The sequence below is a fragment of the Enhydra lutris genome, unplaced genomic scaffold (assembly GCF_002288905.1).
Source record: "Enhydra lutris kenyoni isolate GAN:26980312 unplaced genomic scaffold, ASM228890v2 scaffoldscaffold114, whole genome shotgun sequence".
Taxonomy (NCBI): domain Eukaryota; kingdom Metazoa; phylum Chordata; class Mammalia; order Carnivora; family Mustelidae; genus Enhydra; species Enhydra lutris.
Genome location: NW_019154198.1, coordinates 430,873 through 449,372, shown reverse-complemented (window position 1 = coordinate 449,372; position 18,500 = coordinate 430,873). Strand labels below are relative to the sequence as shown.

Genomic DNA, 18,500 nt, shown 5'->3' with positions numbered 1-18,500 from the left:
ATAACTACTTCAAATATAAATGGTCTAATACACCAATTAAAAGACACACTGTCAAATGGTAGGGGGGAAAAGCTTCTATATGCTAACTACAAAAAAATTACCTCAAATATAACAATATAGATAGGTTAAAATAAAAGGGATGGACGAAGATGAACCATATAAATAGCAATAAAAATCCAACAGTGACTTTATCGATATCAGATAAAGTATACTTCAGAGCCATGAAAATTAACAGGGACAAAAAGGGATATTAGTTACATGATAAAGGGTCAATACACCAAAAAGATACAGCATCGTAAGTGTATGTGCAGCAAACAAGAAAACATTCAAACACACAAAGCAAAAGGTAAGCAGAACAGAAAGAAATAGACAATTCCACAATTCTAGTTGAGGATCTTGACACTCCTTGTTCAGTGATTGATAGAAACACTAGGAACAAAATTAGTAAAGATACAGAAAATCTGAATAACACCAATAACCAGCAGACTCTGAAATTTATAGAACACTCCATCCAGCAACAGCAGAATATATATTTTCTTCAAGTACCCATGAAACACTCAAGAACGTTGCTTACGGCTCACCTGTTTGTGGATCATGAAACAAACCTCAACAAATATAAACATTTTAAAACCACACAGAGCATGTACTCAGACCACTCGTGAAACTAAAATAACAGAAAAATAACAAAATATTCCAAAAACTTAGAAATCAAGGAGCACCTTTCTAAATAATTCGTGGGTCAGAGAGGGAGTCTCAAATGGAATTAAGAAATATTTAAACTGAATGAAAATGAATTCAAATCAAATGAAAGTTTGTGGGATGGAACTTCAACACTGCAGAGAGGGAAATTCATGAACCAAATGCTTCTTACATTAGAAAAGAAAAAGAAAAAACCCAGGTTAATTAGCTAATCTATGATCTCAAGAAACTACATACTGCTAAATAAAACCTGAGCGCAAAAGAAATAACGAAGACCAGAGAACAAATTGAGAATAGAAATAGAGAAAATCAATAATATAAAAAGCTAGTTCTTTGAAATAGTCAATAAAATTGATATAAATCTAAGATTAATAAAGAGTAGAGGGGCGCCTGGGTGGCTCAGTGGGTTAAAGCCTCTGCCTTCGGCTCAGGTCATGATCCCAGGGGTCCTGGGATCGAGCCCCGCATTGGGCTCCCTGCTTCTTCCTCTCTCTCTGCCTGCCTCTCTGCCTATTTGTGATCTCTCTGTCGAATAAATAAATAAAATTTTTTTTTTTAAAGATTTTATTTATTTATTTGTCAGAGAGAGAGAGAGAGGGAGAGAGAGCAAGCACAGGCAGACAGAAGGGCAGGCAGAGGCAGAGGGAGAAGCAGGCTCCCTGATGAGCAAGGAGCCCGATGTGGGACTCGATCCCAGGACGCTAGGATCATGACCTGAGCCGAAGGCAGCCGCTTAACCAACTGAGCCACCCAGGCGTCCCTAAAATATTTTAAAAAAACAAAAAACAAAAAAAACCTAACCACTATTTCTCTGTAACAGTAATGTTAATGTGCAAACTGACATTAAAACTCAGTATGATACATAAGGATGCCCCCAAAAAGTACTTAGATAAAAATCTAACAAAAATGATCAGTGGAAAATTATAAAACACTAACGAAATACAAAAAGATCTAAATAAATGAAGAGACATATCATGTTAATGGACTGAAAGAGTCAACATAATAAAGATGCCAAATCTCACCAAGACGGTCCATAGACTAATGTGATGTCTGTCAAAACTCCATCAAGACGTTTTATAAATAAAGAAAATCACGATAACATGTATATAGAAAGCCAAAGGAAAAATTAATACGGAAAGCTAAATCAATTTTTAAAATATAGGGGAAGTCATCACTTTACCCAATTTTAAGATTTACTGAAAGCTACAGTAAGACATTGCAGTATTGGCAGAGGGTTAGACATGCACATCAATGGGATAATATAGAGAACTCGGAAACAGATCAACATAAACATGCCCAACTGACTTCTGACTAAGGAGTAAATGTTCAATGGAGACATAATATTGTAGTCTACTTTTCAGCTAATGGTGCTGGCCAACTGAACATCCTTAGGCGCAAATACAAGAAAGAAACTCAACCTAAACCTCACATGATAATACAAAAATGAACTCAACATGCATGAGAGATTTAAATGTAAAAGGTAAAACTATAAAACTTCTGAGAGAAAAATTCAGGACAGAGAGCTTGCTTAAGACTTCTTACACATGACATAAAAAGGATTAAGAGGCTCCTTCATAATAATGCCATGAATCAATGTAACAAAAATGGCTTGGCCTATGATGACAATACGAAAGTACACACGTGGTGACTGAAAGGGCCCTGAGGAGCGTTCAGTGTGAATGCATGGTCATTTTTACATCTTTCTCCAGAGCATATTTCTTTTTTTTAAAAGATTTTATTTATTTGTTAGAAAGAGGGAGACAGAACAGAAGTAGGCAGAGCAGCAGGCAGAGGGAGAGGGAGAAGCAGGCTCCCCGCTGAGCAAGGAGCCTGATGCTGGGCTCAATCCCGCGACCCCGAGATCATGACCTGAGCCGAAGGCAGCCATGTAACCAACTGAGCCACTCAGGCGCCCCATTCACAGCATATTTCTTAATGAGAGATAATAGTATCATATGTAGCTCAAAAAAATAAACAAACAACAAAAAAACAACAAAAAATACCAAAGGAATTCCAAAAGACCCTGATAAAAGGTACTAGTCCTAACTTAGTATACCAGGACTAAGGCCATAGTAACAACTGTGAAACTCTACAGATAACTGCATGTGCACATACTAATTTTGTCTGTTAAAATTCTAGTCAATTTCCTCAATAGCAAATCTTCACACAATCTTTTTTAAGAGTAAAAATGAGATTCCTTCTCTGTGCTTTTCTGAGTTTGTTTGTTTTTTTTAAGCTAATTTAGCTACGTGTTTTATTTTGTTTTAGCTCTAATTCAATCCCTAGAAAACAACTGATGTGGACTTGGGAAGAGTCTCTCTGAGGAGGATTGGAGAAGCTTAGGAACCGCAGAGGGAAGAATTCAGGTTCACCAGGGAGGGTCACATAGCTACACTGCCATCTTCATCACACAAACAAAAAACAATAAACAAAAAAAAAAAAAAAAAAAACAATAAACAAGTAGATCAAGAGCAAGTACAAGTAGTGGGTTGTTAAATACACATGAAAAAAATTTTTTGTGTGTTTTTTTAAATCAAAGTCTTAAGAGTGTGGTACAGTGGGCCCATTCATATGTCATTTTAATCTCCTACAATGTAACATTTCATAACTCAAGCCTTTATATTTCTCATTAAGACTTATGCTACTCGGGGCGCCTGGGTGGCTCAGTGGGTTAAGCCTCTGCCTTCAGCTTAGGTCATGATCTCAGGGTCCTGGGATCGAGCCCCGCGTCGGGCTCTCTGCTCAGCACTGAGCCTGCTTCCTCCTCTCTCTGCCTGCCTCTCTGCCTACTTGTGATCTCTCTCTCTCTGTCAAATAAATAAATAAAATCTTAAAAAAAAAAAAAAGACTTATGCTACTCAAGGGTAGAGACAAAGCTGCAGAACAAAGGCTTTCAATAAATGTTTTTAGACACACCTTAAATGTCCAACTGTCCTGAAATGGACAGCAGTGGAAACACACATAAGAAAGAGGGGACAAGGCTCTGTGAACTCTGAAACAACATCCTCCCCTTTCCCAAATGAGATAAGGAAAAACAAACTGCCATCGGCTTGTAACAGAAGTCTGAAAGAAGCCAAGCTTGTATTTCTTTCTCTTTTATGTCTTTTCCTCCTTTGTTTAAATATCCCTGAGATAATTTTTCAGTGTAAACTGAGGAGAAAGATGTGGCTGATGGTTACGCTAAGTGCATGAGAATGATTGGATCACACTCATGGATGAATTCTCAGATGCAGGGTAAGGCTCCAGATGGGGTAAGTTTCCCGTCTGACTCCTCAGATGACAAATGATGTCCTGCAACAGAGGGTTTCTCATCGGGAAGGAAACTGAGGGGGTTCTCTTTGGTATGAATGATCAGATTCTGAGTAAGAAGTTTCCTCAGTGGTTACATTCAAGAAGTCTTTCCCCAACAGGAGTTCTTGGTGGTAGACCAGGTCTGCCCGCTCATGAAGGGTCTTCCCACTTCGGTTACACGGACAGGGTTTCTCCCAGTATGAATCCTCTGATGCTGAGTGAGGGACGAGTTGCGACTGAAGGCTTTCCCACACTCACTGCACTCATAGGGCTTCTCTCCGGTGTGGATAACGGAGTGTCGGATGAGACTGGTGCTCCAGCAGAAGGATTTCCCACACTCCATGCATTCATAGGGCTTCTCTCCACTGTGAATCCGCTGGTGCCTCGTGAGCCCTGACCGGCGGTTGAAGGCCTTCCCGCACTCCGTGCACTCGTAGGGCTTCTCTCCAGCATGGATGCTGATGTGTCGAATGAGGTCTTTCTTAGTGCTGAAGGCTCTCCCACATTCTTTACACTCAAAGGGTTTTTCTCCAATGTGAGCCCTTTTATGCAAGATAAAAGTGTAGCAGTACGTAAAGGCCTTTCCACACTCGTTGCACTCATAGGGCTTCTCCCCAGTGTGGATGATAGCATGTCGAATAAGGTTTGCCCTCTGGCAAAAGGCTTTACCGCACTCCACGCATTCATAGGGCTTCTCTCCACTGTGAATCCGCTGGTGTCTCGTGAGGTATGACCGGCGGTTGAAGGCCTTCCCGCACTCCGTGCACTCGTAGGGTTTCTCCTCAGTGTGGATGCTGAAGTGTCGGATGAGGTCTGATCGATTGCTAAAGGCTTTCCCACATTCCTTGCACTCGTAGGGTTTTTCTCCAGTGTGGGCCCTTTTGTGCAAGATGAAAGTAGAGCAGTGGGTGAAGGCCTTTCCACACTCACCGCACACATAGGGCTTCTCCCCAGTGTGACTCCGCTGATGCTGCTTGAGGTGTGACCGGCGGTAGAAGGCCTTCCCACACTCGAGGCACTTGTATGGCTTCTCTCCCGTGTGGATGACGTAGTGCTGAATGAGGTCCGTGCTGTCGCAAAAGGCTTTCCCACATTCATTGCATTCAAAGGGTCTCACTCCGGTGTGAATCTGCTGGTGCCATGTGAGGTGTGACCTGCGGTTGAAGGCCTTCCCGCACTCCATGCACTCAAAGGGCTTCTCTCCCGTGTGGATGATGTAGTGCCGAAGGAAACCTGTCTTATCACGGAAGGCTTTCCCACATTCTTTGCACACAAAGGGCTTTTCTCCAGTGTGGCTCCTGTTATGCAAGACTAGATTGGAGCGGTGGGTGAAGGCCTTCCCACATTCACAGCACTTATAAGGCTTCTCTCCAGTGTGAATCCGCTGGTGCCTCGTGAGGTGTGACCTGCGGTTGAAGGCCTTCCCGCACTCCGCACTCGTAGGGTCGCTCCCCCGTGTGGATCATGCGGTGCTGCAAGAGGTGTGTGCTCTTGCTAAAAGTCTTCCCACACTCGATGCATTCATAGGGCTTTGCTCCAGTGGAAATCTGCTCACATCGCACAAGAAAGCAATTCTTGGTAAACACTTTCTGTCGTTCCTCACACTGATAGGAACGTTTCCCTTCGTGAATCAAGGGATCTTTCAGTAGTCCCTGTGAGTCATAACCGTGGAGAACATGTCCTGCAGGGATCGGCTGCTGTACAGTCCTTGAGTGTAGACCATCATCTGTCCCTAAACCATCATGTTTAGGCTTCATGTTCCCAGGGAGCTTCTCCGTTTGGGGGTCTATCCCTGGTTTCAACTGGCCTTCCAGCATTTCCGATGGCCAATCCTGACTCTTGCCTTGCCCCAACTGGGAGCCCCTCAGAGCCTGCTGAGCCTGTTGTTCCTGTGGTGAGACTTCCTCAGACAAGGCAAGGTGAGAAAGGGAAAGCGCTGGGGTCTCAGGTTTTGTGGTGTCACCTGAAGGGAATACAATATACAGATGGGCTTATTAGAGATGGCAACACAGAAAAACAAAATCGCCATTTCAGTGGGAATAAAGATGAAAACAATAGCTCTGTGCCTGCCATGTTTTCAAATCTCTAAAATCCAGTTTGCAATTTCTTTTCAGACCTTGAATTCTTGAAACCTTTGAGCAGAAACCCAGAGGGAGAGAAGAGATGGGGGACAGAGTGTCTGGCAACTAGGGACAAGAACACAGAGTAATGACACAGTGTGTGCTGGGTTTGCTCAAAGCAAGAATGCTCCAGATGCTCCAAGAGGCCAGCAAAGGGGCACCCAACGCAGCCTCCACGGCAGCTGGGAAGAGGCCGGTGAGGGTTTCCAGACGAGGAATGTGAGAAATCGCCATTTAGAGAAAACAGGAAAGCCATTTCAGCCTTAGCTGATGGAATGAACAAAGGCTGAGTCTTCCAAGACTCAGGGAACCTGCAGGGTACCAGAGGATGGGGCTGGTAAGAGTGCAGCCCCTGACACGGGACTGGTATCCTAACAAGCAGAAACACAAGAGCTTTTGCGTCTTCTCAGCGCCACGTGAGAAGGGAAGAGGAGACTCTTCTCTGCAAACCAGGAAGAGGGCCCTCACCAGACACTTCTGGCCTCCAGAAGCGTGGGAAATAAACGTTGTTTCATCCTCCAGTCTGTGGCATTCTCGTTACAGCAGTCCAGGCTGACCCGACTGTTGGCATGAGCACTGTCCTCATTCTTGTCTGTGATGTTAACTGTATTATTTTCAAAAAGAAATGAATGAGCAGACAACTTAGATAATACATTAATTAATCACGGTCATTTGTGGATCAGTGATGACAATGTGTCATCAGCCAAGGTCTGGCTTGGTACAGATCAAAATTTGTACCTGAGGTCCACAAAGGAAGGATTAGAGGTCACAGCAATGTTATGGTTAAGATCATGGTCTCCAACCATAGAAACCCAAGGCCCAACTCAGTATGAGCTCCGTAGACCGGGCAAGGCACTCACATTTCGTAAGCTCTCCCTTTGTCTCCTAAAAAGTAAAGCCAGAAATAAAGACTGTGCTGTAGGACTCTGTGAGGATGAAGTGAAATCCTGCATTTGCCACGTTCATACATGAACCACGTTCAGTAGGATACCAGATGCTGCGCAAAACATGGCTACATGTCAGCTCTAAATTTTTATTATGGGTTAGTCAAATAACATGCATCTGGGACCTAATGAGCGAGCATATAAACTGGCAGGGTCAGAATGCGTGGACTGACCCGGAAGAGTACTGAAGAGTAGAAACAGTGGTCCATGAGATGCCTGCCGAGCCAACATTAAAGTCACCAGAAGAAGAGAAGGGAGGTCTTGGGAGATTAGGGGCGGAGACCGTAGGAGGATCAGATGCTCAGGACACAATCTAGAAGCCTGCTGAATTATGAATTCACAAGCACAGAGATTCAGAGCATTGGCTGAACGCTTGGTGCAAATCCTACCTGTACCAAGTGAGCTGATATTGGACAAATTACTTAGCTGTTCCCATCTCAAATCCCTCATCTGAAAAACTGAGCGTCTTTCAGTTTCTGCCTCACAGACTGTCCTGAAGGTTAAATGAGAAAATGCCTGTAAAATGGTCAGCACACTGCTAGCCCCTGGGGGACTGTTCGGGAAATTGTGGGCCATTACCCATCATTACTATGGCTGGCTGCTGTATTTGAAAATTAGGAGCAAAGCAGTGACTGTATAAAGAACATTTTCAGTGCTGTGGTACAGAGGAACCCCCTCACAGGACCTCAAAGCACAAAGAGAATGATGTCACCACTTTCACAGGTGAATGGTGTGAATGTGAAAGGGTTCGGCCTCTCCAGCACTGCCTGGCATTTTCCAATAAAGCCAACCTGAACTAGAAACATACCGGAATCTGTTCCTAACAGAAATTAGTGCTTATCTACACCAAGACACATAACAAGAATATTCTCAGTAGCACTAAGTTGAAAACAAGAGGAATGCCCACCAAGAGGGGAATGGATGAACGACTGGCAGTTTTTCACACAATGAGACGTCATACTAGACCGAGAGTGAACAAACTCCAACTATACGCGACCATAGGAAAAGACTCTCATAGACGTAACGAAGGTCAAGAGGAGAGGGACACACAGACACCATGCAGTGGGGCTCCAAGTCAACACAAATTCATGCTGATGGTCTCAAAAGGGATTACCTAGCAGAAGGGGCTACTGAAGGCATGAGACCCTGACGAGGTGCTGGAAATGTTGTATAGTAGTTCCCTTATCTGTGGGGGATTTGTTTCAAGACCCCAGTGGGTCCCTGAATTTGTGGGTAGTACCAACCTTATATATACTATTTTATATATATATATATGTGTATATATCTATATATATATACACATATATATATAATGTATAAATACACACTTATAATAAAGTTTAATTTATAAATTTGGCACATAAGAGATTAACAAAAAGTAAGTAATAACAAAATAGGACAATCAAAACAAATACTGTAATAAAAGTTACATGAACATGGTCTCTCACTCAAAATATTTTATTATACGGCACTGTCCCTTCTTGTGATGCTGTGAGATGATAAAATGTCTATACGATGAGATGAAGTGAGGTGAATGACACAGGCATGTGACATAGTATTAGGCTACTGGTGACCTTCTAATGACACATCAGAAGAACAATCCTCTGCTTCTGGACCATAACTGACCGCAGGTAACTGAAACCACAGAAAGCAAAGCCACAGACCACGGTAGACACTAAATATTAACACAGGTGGTGGTTATGTGAGTTTATACACACAATGATTCATCAAGCGGACCTCTTAAGATTTTTGTACAAGAGACCACAAGTGTAGAAATCTCTTGCAAGAATGAGGCAACTTGGGGCGCCTGGGTGGCTCAGTTGTTAAGCGTCTGCCTTTGGCTCAGGTCACGATCCTGGAGTCCCAGGATCGGGCTCTATGTCAGGATCCTTGTTCAGTGGGGAATCTGCTCCTCCCTTTCCCCCTGCTCGTGCTCTTTCTCTCTCTCTCAAATAAATAAATATAATATTGGGACACCTGGGTGCCTCAGTCAGTTGAACGCCTGCCTTTGGCTCAGGTCATGATCCCAAGGTCCTGGGATCGAGTCCCACATTGGGTTTCTCATTCAGAGAGGAGCCTGCTTCTCCCTCTGCCTGCCAATCTCCCCACTTGTTCTCTCTCTCTCTTTCTGAAAAATAAATAAATAAAATCTAAAAATAAATAAATAAAAAATAAAATCTAAAAAAAAAAAAAAAAAGAGTGAGACAACTTCCAAGAAGATGGGTTATACAGGGAAACAGAGTTGATACCAGTGTGAAGACACTGGAGAGTTATAGGCCTTTTTCATTTACTTTCCTCTTCTGTGACACAACCAAGCGTATTTTTCTGCTGAGCAGAGAACGGGTAAAGTTACAGAAGAGGCAGAAAAGCAGCGAAGAAGCCAATTCCCTGACAAGGTGTGATCTGGCCTCTAGTGTGGTCCTTTGCCGTGGTCGGGGGCAAGGCCTCCTCTGGGAAGGGAAGTCACACACAGGAGAGATTCAGATCAATGTGTAACGGTTGGCGATCAAGCAACGCAAGAACACAGACTATTTTCAATATGAAAATATGCGAAGACATCAGTGGCTGAGGGGTGTGGTGAAGGTCTGGAACAAGCCATCCGTGGCTGGGGGAACCAGTGGGGAAGACGGGGCGGATGAGAGGCACACAAGAGATGAGGGGAGACCAGCTCTCACCCAGGCAAAAGTTGAAAACCTGGACATAGGAGTGTCGGGATGGGTCTCGGGGAGGAGACGGGGAGGGGAGTCATTCGTGGGAGGCTGGTAGGGGCTGGTGGCGGTGAGGTGCTGAGGAGTTATCTGAAGTCGCAGCCGGCCTTCTGACATGCATGGGAGGCGGGAGGAGCAGCAGAATCCCGAGCTCCCTCTTAGGCATGTTGGGCACGAACTGTCTTTTCCACACTCACAGATGTGAGACTGGTGATGAGGGTGAAGACTAGGAACACCTTCCAAGAGGCCGAACAGACACATACTCGGGATGAAAGCCCAAGGGGCCACCAGAGGCAAGAGTGCCGGGCTCTGCGGAGGCGCCAGTCACCACACCAGACATCCCCGGGGCCTCAGCAGCCCAGGTCTGCAGAATGGAAGCCAAACATTAGCTGGAAGGTTAAGCAGACAGGAGGGGTGCGAGGACTTGGAGCGAGGGAGTGTCTGACTGTCTGACTGGCACCGGGAGGATGGGTGGATGGAGAAGGCGAAAAAGGGTGGAATGCAGGGTAGAGCTTGCTTCCTGGTGATGCAGAAGGAAGTCTGAGGTACTATCGTTACTCGTGAGGTTAATATTATGATGTGAATAACACCAACAGCTCACTTTTCCTGAGCCATTCGCTCACTGTGGGTCAGGGCCAGCGTGAGCCAGTTTCACGCACAATCTGGTGCGTCCTCAGACAACCCACTGCCTCAGGAAGAGACCGAGTGCAGCAGACTACACCCACCGAACCATCTGTTCTCTCCTTGGACACACAGCTCAGCCTCATTTTCCAGCCCCAGGTGCTTAAGCGGGGCCAGATGTCTTGTTGGTGGAATGTGAGGAGAAACAGTGTGACTGGACGTAGGTATGACACCTTCCTTTCTTCTCCCGTTTCCCCTCTGCCAGCTGGAAGATGCCAGAACGTGCAAGTCTCGTGATGGCAGGAGGTACCAGAATCCCTGAATGACTGCGTGGCACACAGCTCCACGCTGACTCCACAGTCGCTGGGTGAGAAAAGGACTTTCATGTGCTGAGCCACCAAGATTCTGGAATATGCCTGTTAGAGCGGCTCTATTTACACTGGCTGAGCTTATGTATAAAGGCACAGTGAGATCATGCACCCTCTCCAGGACCACAAGGCTGCCGTGGGTCCCAAGCAGCTAGGGCTGAGAGCCCGAACTTATAATCTAGCAGGCCCCACACCTCCACAGGAGCGCTGGGGATTGTGATAGGGCTGGACGGGATGGGCAGAAGGACCACAGGTTAAAAGGCTCATGGATCCTAAGCCTCTAGAGAGGCCACAATAATAAAACTTCCACAGATTCCAGAGGCAGTAATCACTGTGCCGTCTGCAAGCTGCTGTGACCCTGACCGGGCCCGCTGCTGGCACCCACCTGGGCAGGAGTTAGGGGAGAGGCCTCTCTTCAATGTCCGTAACTCTGGGCTGTGATCCAAGGCGCAGATCAGCTCTGGTTTGGGCAAAGGGCAGCCTGTTCAAAGAGACAGAAAAAGGTTGTGGAAATTGTGGTGAGAGGAAAGAAACCCTCAATCTAGACGGGGACTTCAGAATTTGGAGAAGGCCTCAGAATGAAGCTGCTCGCATCCATCCAAACAAAGTATGACCTGGAAACTAACGCATAAAACATCATTATGGGGCCCCAAAAACTGCAGACATCAGTGTTGGCTCCAGCGACAGCACCAAATCCCTTTGATCTCCAGCCTGTAGAATCCCAGCACTGTTCGGACCTATCTCCTGAAGGCGCTTCCTAATTAACCCAGTCAGGGGCCTTGGCTTCCCTGTGCCTCAGCTATACCTGGTGAGCCTGAATGCCACCGTGGACTAATTTACACAAAACCTCTGGATGAAGCCTAGCCATCTGATTGTAAACACTCCCCAAGTGATGGTACCCCACCTGGTAGGTTAAAAAACCCTGGTTTCCACCGTTTCACAAATGGCATCCCTGATTATCGACAGTCTGAGGTAGGCAGAGGGGCTGGGTACTCTGAGTAAAGAGAAGGGTTTATTCCAGACAGGAAGACTGGAAGACAAAAACAGGAACAAGGACAATAAATAGGAAACAGTGACAAACATGGTAAATATTAATCGCATTACATCAACATCACTTAGAACATCAATGTTTTTCTAAATGCTCCATTATAAGACACAGATTGTCAGAGTGGATCAAAAAACAAGACCCAGGAGTGCCCGGGTGGCACAGTTAAGTGTCTGACTGTTGGTTTCAGCTCAGGGTCGTGAGACTGAGCCCCGTGTCAGGTTCCACGCGCTCAGTGCAGACTCTGCTTGAAGTTCTCTCTCCCTCTCCCTTTGCCCTTCCCACTGTGCTTTCCCTCTCTCTAAAATAAATGAATAAATCTTTCTCTTTTTTTTAAAAGATTTTATTTATTTGACAGAGAAAGAGACCACAGAGAGGAAACAGAAACAAGGGGAGTGGGAGTGGGAGAAGGAGACTTCCCAAAGAGCAGGGAGCCCAATGAGGGGTTTGATCTCAGGACCCTGGGATCATGATCTGAGCTGAAGACAGACGCTTAACAACGGAGCCACCCAGCCACTCCAATAAATGAATAAATCTTAAAAACAAAGACAAAAACAAAACAAAACCCAGCTATAGATTGTCTATAAGAAACCCACTGTAAATATAAAGACACAAACGTGTTGAAAATAAATGAATGTAGAAAAATACACTAAGGGGTGCCTGGGTGGCTCAGTGGGTTAAAGCCTCTGCCTTCAGCTCAGGTCATGATCCCAGGGTTCTGGGATCAAGCCCTGCATCGGGCTCTCTGCTCAGCGGGGAACCTGCTTCCTCCTCTCTCTCTCTGCCTGCCTCTCTGCCTACTTGTGATCTCTGCCTGTCAAATAAATAATAAATAAAATCTTTAAAAAAAAATACACTAGGGGCGCCTGGGTGGCTCAGTGGGTTAAAGCCTCTGCCTTCGGCTCAGGTCATGATCTCGGCGTTCTGGGATCGAGCCCCGCATCGGGCTCTCTGCTCTGCAGGGAGCCTGCTTCCTCCCCTCTCTCTCTCTGCCTGCCTCTCTGCCTACTTGTGATCTCTGTCTGTCATATAAATAAATAAAATCTAAAAAAAAAATTAAAAAAAAAATACACTAATATGTTAATAAAATATGCTAATACTAGTCAAAAGAAAGCAAGCATATCTATGTTAATTTCAGACAGAAAAGACTTCAAAGCAAGGAAAGTTACCAGGGATAAAGAAGGCATTACATAATGATAAATAGGTTAATTTGCAAAGAAGACAGAAAAATCCTTAATCCATATGTGTCTGGCAACACAGTGTCAAACTACACGAGGCAAAAATTGATAGAATGATAAGAAGAAATAGATGAATCCACCATCAAAGTTGGAGATCACACTATTCCTCTAGGAGCAATGTACAGATCCGAAAGGCAGAAAGCTAGTAATGACATAGGGGAACTCAACAACACCATCAATTAACTGGCTATAACTGACATCTGCAGACTACATCCAAAAACAGGGCGCCTGGGTGGCTCAGTGGGTTAAGCCGCTGCCTTCGGCTCAGGTCATGATCTCAGGGTCCTGGGATCAAGTCCCACATCGGGCTCTCTGCTCAGCAAGAAGCCTGCTTCCTCCTCTCTCTCTCTCTCTGCCTGCCTCTCCGTCTACTTGTGATCTCTCTCTGTCAAATAAATAAATAAAATCTTTAAAAAAAAAAAAATTTAAAAAAAAAACAAAAAACAAAAAACAAAAAAACAGATACACATTCTTCTCAAACTCACATGGAACATTCCCATGACAGATTATATTCTGGGCCATAAAAACACACTTTGATACATTTTAAAAAGAACAGAAATCATTAAAAAAACGGGGGAAAAATCAGGAGGCAAAAAACAAAACTTAAATAGAAATGAGCGAACCCATGATTTGAAATTAAACATTAGTGATTGAGAGAAAGGAAAAAAAAAGAATAGAAACCATAAAATGTCTGCCCTCAGACCATAGAGTAATTAACTAGAAATTAATAACAGAAATATAATTGGAAAATCACCAAATAGGTAAAGCTTGAACAACACACTTTTAAATAACATACAGGTCTAAGAAGCAATCTCAAGAAAGTAAAAAATATTTTGAACTACATGAAAACAAAAATATGGGGCACCTGTCTAGCTCAGTTGGAAGAGCATGTGACTCTTAATCCTGGGGTCATCAGTTTGAGTCTCACGCTGGGTGTACAGGTTACTAAAAATGAATAAATAAATAATCTTTAAACAAACTAACTAAAAAACCAAAAATAAAACCTAGCGAAATTTGTGGGATGGAGCAAAGCAATGCTTCGCAGGAAATTTATAATAGGATACATATTTTTTTTAAAAGAAAGATCTGAAGTTAGTTATATAAATTTCCACCTTAGGCAACTAGAAGAGTAAATTAAATGCAAAATAAACACTACAAAAGAAATAAGAATTAGAGCAGGAATCAATAAAATTGAAAACAGAAAATAGAAAAAATCAACAAAACCAAAATTTGGCTCTCTAAAAAGATCAATAAAATTGATAACCTTCTAGCCAGGCTAACAAAGAAAAAATAAGAAAAGACACAAATTACTAATATCAGAAATAGAACAGAGAGGGTGCCTGGATGGCTCAAATGGTTAAGCATCTGCCTTCAGCTCAGGTCATGATCCCAGGGTCCTGGGATTGAGCCCCGCATGGAGCTCAATGCTCAGCCGGGAGCCTGCTTCTCCCTCTTCCTACTCAGTGGGAAGCCTGCTTCTTCTCCTTCCACTCCCCCTGCATGTCCTCCTTCTCTCACTGTTTCTCTCTCTGTGTCAGATAAATAAAATCTTAAAAATATAAATTAAATTAAATTAAATACCATTTACATTAGTACTCCCCAAATGAAATACTTAGTTATAAATCTAACAAAATACATATAGAATCTGTATGAGGAAAGCTACAAAACTCCACTTAACAAAATCAAAGTCTTCATGGATAGGAAGACTCAACATTGTCAAGATGTCAGTTCCTCCAAATTTGATCTTGAGTTAATGACACCAGTCAAAATCCCAGCAAGTCATTTTGTGGATATTAACAAACTGATTCTCAAGTGTATATGGAGAAACAAAAGACCCTGGTCTCCTACGCACTAGAGTAAAAAGGAAACAGTAAACACTCCTGTGGGGCAGGCAACCTGAGTCCAAGAAGGCTAAAGCAGTGAGAAGGGGAGGGGGATGTGAGCAGGAGGAGTCAATCCTCAAGAAAGGGGGGTCAGGGGGAGAGGCAGACTTCGTGATGCTAGATGCCATTTCATGAACCACCAAGAACAAAAAATTTGCACACAGTAATTTAGTCAAAGAGAGACACATGCATAAATATAAAATATCAACTATTCCGGCCAACATTTCACAAAAGAAACCACCAAAATATGCAGAGGAGAGCTTTTCACAATGAAGATGTGTCTTTTAAAGTGAAGAGATTAAGCTTTACGAGGGACTTGCTGCAGTGGCCCTATTTTCCTTGTTTGCCAAGGATGGCATGTTGGGAGAATTAACGGAGTGAAAAGAAACAGTATCGGCATATAAAAAGGAGTAGAGACAGGAACAAGGGGCCTCACATGGCAAGGACTGGGCAGCCACTTCCTGCTGCGAAACAGCCGTGGCAGAAAAAAGTCACTGTAAAAAAAACAAAAGCACAAGCAGACCCACAGAGAGAAGCCAGGGGCAAAAGCCCCCAAAGCAGGGATTAATTGTGTTTCTCTAAGTTCCTGTATCAGTCCCTCAAGGGGCCCAGATGGAATCCCTGCCTTTAGGCTTTGTGGGACAACCCCATTTCCTCCCAACGCACCCTTCTCCTTTGGCTGTGACCAAAAGTAAACTATGTTTCTTGCTTAACCCTCCCTGAGACACAGGAGAGCAGGCAGGAAGAGAGGAGTCTAGAAAATGACTGAAATGGAGAGGACGGGAGGGCTATAGAGACCTTCTCAAGCAGCAGGGCTGCAGCCACAGAGCAGAGTGAAGGAGGTGACAGGTCTCCCACACCACAGAGTTAGGGAGGCCTTACCCAGAGAGACCAGGAGCCCACACGTCTCCAGCATCACTTCCTGGTACAGGGTCCTCTGGGCCGGGTCCAGCTGTCTCCACTCCTCCCGGGTAAAAGTCACCGCCACATCATCGAAGGTCACAGGGATCTGAAAAGTCAAACAGAGGCAGTGTGTTGGTCTTGGGGCTGCTGGGGCTGCTGATGGGAATCACAGCCCATTTCTCTCGATGGAAAGGGAGCAGAGTGACCAAACACCCCCTGAGGGCTGAGCTCTGTGCGGAACTCAAGGAAGCAGAGATGCTGTTTTGCCCTGATTACAGCAGCATGAGGGACAGCACCTCCTGCGTGGGAGCCAGTGGAGAACGGCGTGAGGTCGGGACCTTCCCATGTGGACTGTGAGGCACAGAGTGGTTAAGGGCTTTAAGACGCCACAGGGATGGGAGAGAGTAAAAAAGATAACGAAAACAGCACCAATAACAATTACAGCAAGAGCAGCCCAGACTCACCGATCTTCACTGCGCGCCTGACTCGTGCCGATGCGCTTCCTGTCCTGCTAATGTGAACGTCCCCAGCTCTGAAGCCATAATCCTGAGGTTTGAATCCCACGTCTTAGAATCAACACTTGCCTGCATGTGAACTTAGGAGCCTCATGTCATTTCTCTGAGCCTCAATTTCTGGATTAATACAGTAAATCTCACCCAGCAGTAAGAGTATGAGAATTAAAGAAAAAAATCTTTGTAAAAGAAACACTGGGGTGACTAGCCACAGCCTGTGAAGTCAGTATCATTACCACGTTCCTGCCAGTCAGGGCCCTGAGGTCCAGGGGGCTTCAGTAGTTCATCCACAGTTCACATGTGGTATGAGGAGAGGCAGGCTCTGAACTGAGGTCCCTCTGGTCCCTCTGGTCTAGGGTCTAATGGCATAATCCTGACACTCCTCCATTAGTAAAGGAGTCAATGAAGATGTGAGGAACTTCATATAAATTTCCCAGCCACATTCGTTTCAGCCATCATTGAACATAATTCTGCGGACACGGGCAGAGGCGCAGCTCATCGTCACCCACCTCACAGGCCCATCACCTGAGGTGGTGGCACCTGCTTGGGAAGTGGCAGGGCCTGGATCGGGTCCCACTGCCTTCTGCTCCTCAGAGACTACCAAGGAGAATCCACAATGAGTCACTGTTTCTTTTTCCTACATGAGTCTTCCCCTCACCCTCTGGCTTTGGCAACTGAAGGAACTTAAACCCCCCACCCCAACCACCTGAGTCTCAACAGCACATATTGCCGAGGAGAAAATACTTCAGGCCCAGAAAATAGAAGTTACTGAGGACAATGCGGGCTTTGGCCATGACAAGAGCCTTTGATTTGTCACAGTGTCTGTCATGGGTGAGAGTATGATGGAACATCCAGCACATGACCCACAGTCTGGCCCTCCCAGGGTTATGTCTCAGCAGACGGGGATAGAGGAGCCATGGAAATCACACCAGAACCCTGGGGACGCCTTAAACAACCAATCTACCCTTTATGTCCACACATTTCCACTTGCTAAAATGCCATATCCCCACGTCATGCCCAAGGCCTGTACGGAAGCCTGCTTGGCTTACAAAGTTGACTTCAGGTGTCACCTCCAGGTATCCCTGTCTGCTTTTTGTAGAGAAAAGAATAAAAATGCAGGCTGGGGTGGTCAACACACTGGTTGTTTCTGCTACTTAAGAGCTGCAGTGAGTTGGAGCACTAAACCTCTGAGCCTCAAGGTGTTCTTGTGCAAAACAGAGATAACAACATAACTCAACTCAGAGGAGCCGAGGATTAAGTGAGGTGATAGGTTATGCCTCTCAGCCCACAGCAAGAACGAGTGGAGGTCAGCTATCGCGCATCTCCTGTTACTGGTCTCGCTTTGCTCCCACCACATCCTAGACAAATTCAACCACAGTCACTTGTTTAATTTTGCCAGGCTCCCTACACAACAATGCCGGATGATGGGCAAGCAGGGAAGGGCCCATTTCGGCTGAACTGCTATGAACATTCTCTCCAAGCGAGTGACATCTGAGCAGAGGCCAGAGGATGTGAGAGGGAGGCCCTGAAACGTCACAGGGGGAGTATCCCAGGCAAAGGCCAGTGCAGGGACAAAGGCTGGTGGTGAAGGAGAACCTAGCATGGTCAGGCTGGTACAGCCCGAAAGGCCAGAGGAGGTCGGCGGGGGCACGGGTAGGCCCCTGCAGGTCATGGCAGAGGGCGGGATTAGTAAGCGAGGGAGCCCTTGGAAGCCAGCACTTCTCATCCTTCGTGCCTAGACTGAGCACCGCCCGAGATCCGCCACAGCTGCAGCACTACGGATCAAGGGACACGCCAGCCACTTGCTGTCAACAAACGACAAGGAGAAAATGAAACCGAAGGGCATCCTTGGCCTGCAGGCGCCCAGGAGCCGCCGCAGCAGAGGGGCAGCAATGCTAAGAGCATCGTCCACTCACCCACACGGGGTCCGTCCACGCCGCCGCCATCATGGGACCCTGTGCACAGAGCAAGGCCCGGGGGGCAGCGGCCGAGGGGCTGCCACCTTTTCGCTGCCCAGAGCGGGGTGACCTCGGCTGACTGTCGCACTCCGAGCCTCAGTTTCCCTAGTGTGAAACGCGCCCCAGGCCCTCAGCGTCGCGCCAGGGCTGCGGAGAGCGCGCTCCGCGCCCCGCAGGCGCTCACGTGACACCCCGTTACGGAGGACGAGG

General features: G+C 45.6%; 1 protein-coding gene across 1 annotated transcript; it reads right to left on the bottom strand.

The window, feature by feature from the left end:
* Positions 1 to 4,028: 4,028 nt before the first annotated feature.
* Positions 4,029 to 18,500, bottom strand: LOC111139713 (zinc finger protein 543-like). Its single transcript, XM_022492069.1, is given in 5 exon segments — positions 4,029 to 5,423; positions 5,425 to 5,953; positions 11,137 to 11,232; positions 15,800 to 15,926; positions 18,249 to 18,500. Coding segments are annotated over 5 exon segments (2,121 nt in total). The 5' UTR covers positions 18,282 to 18,500; the 3' UTR covers positions 4,029 to 4,087.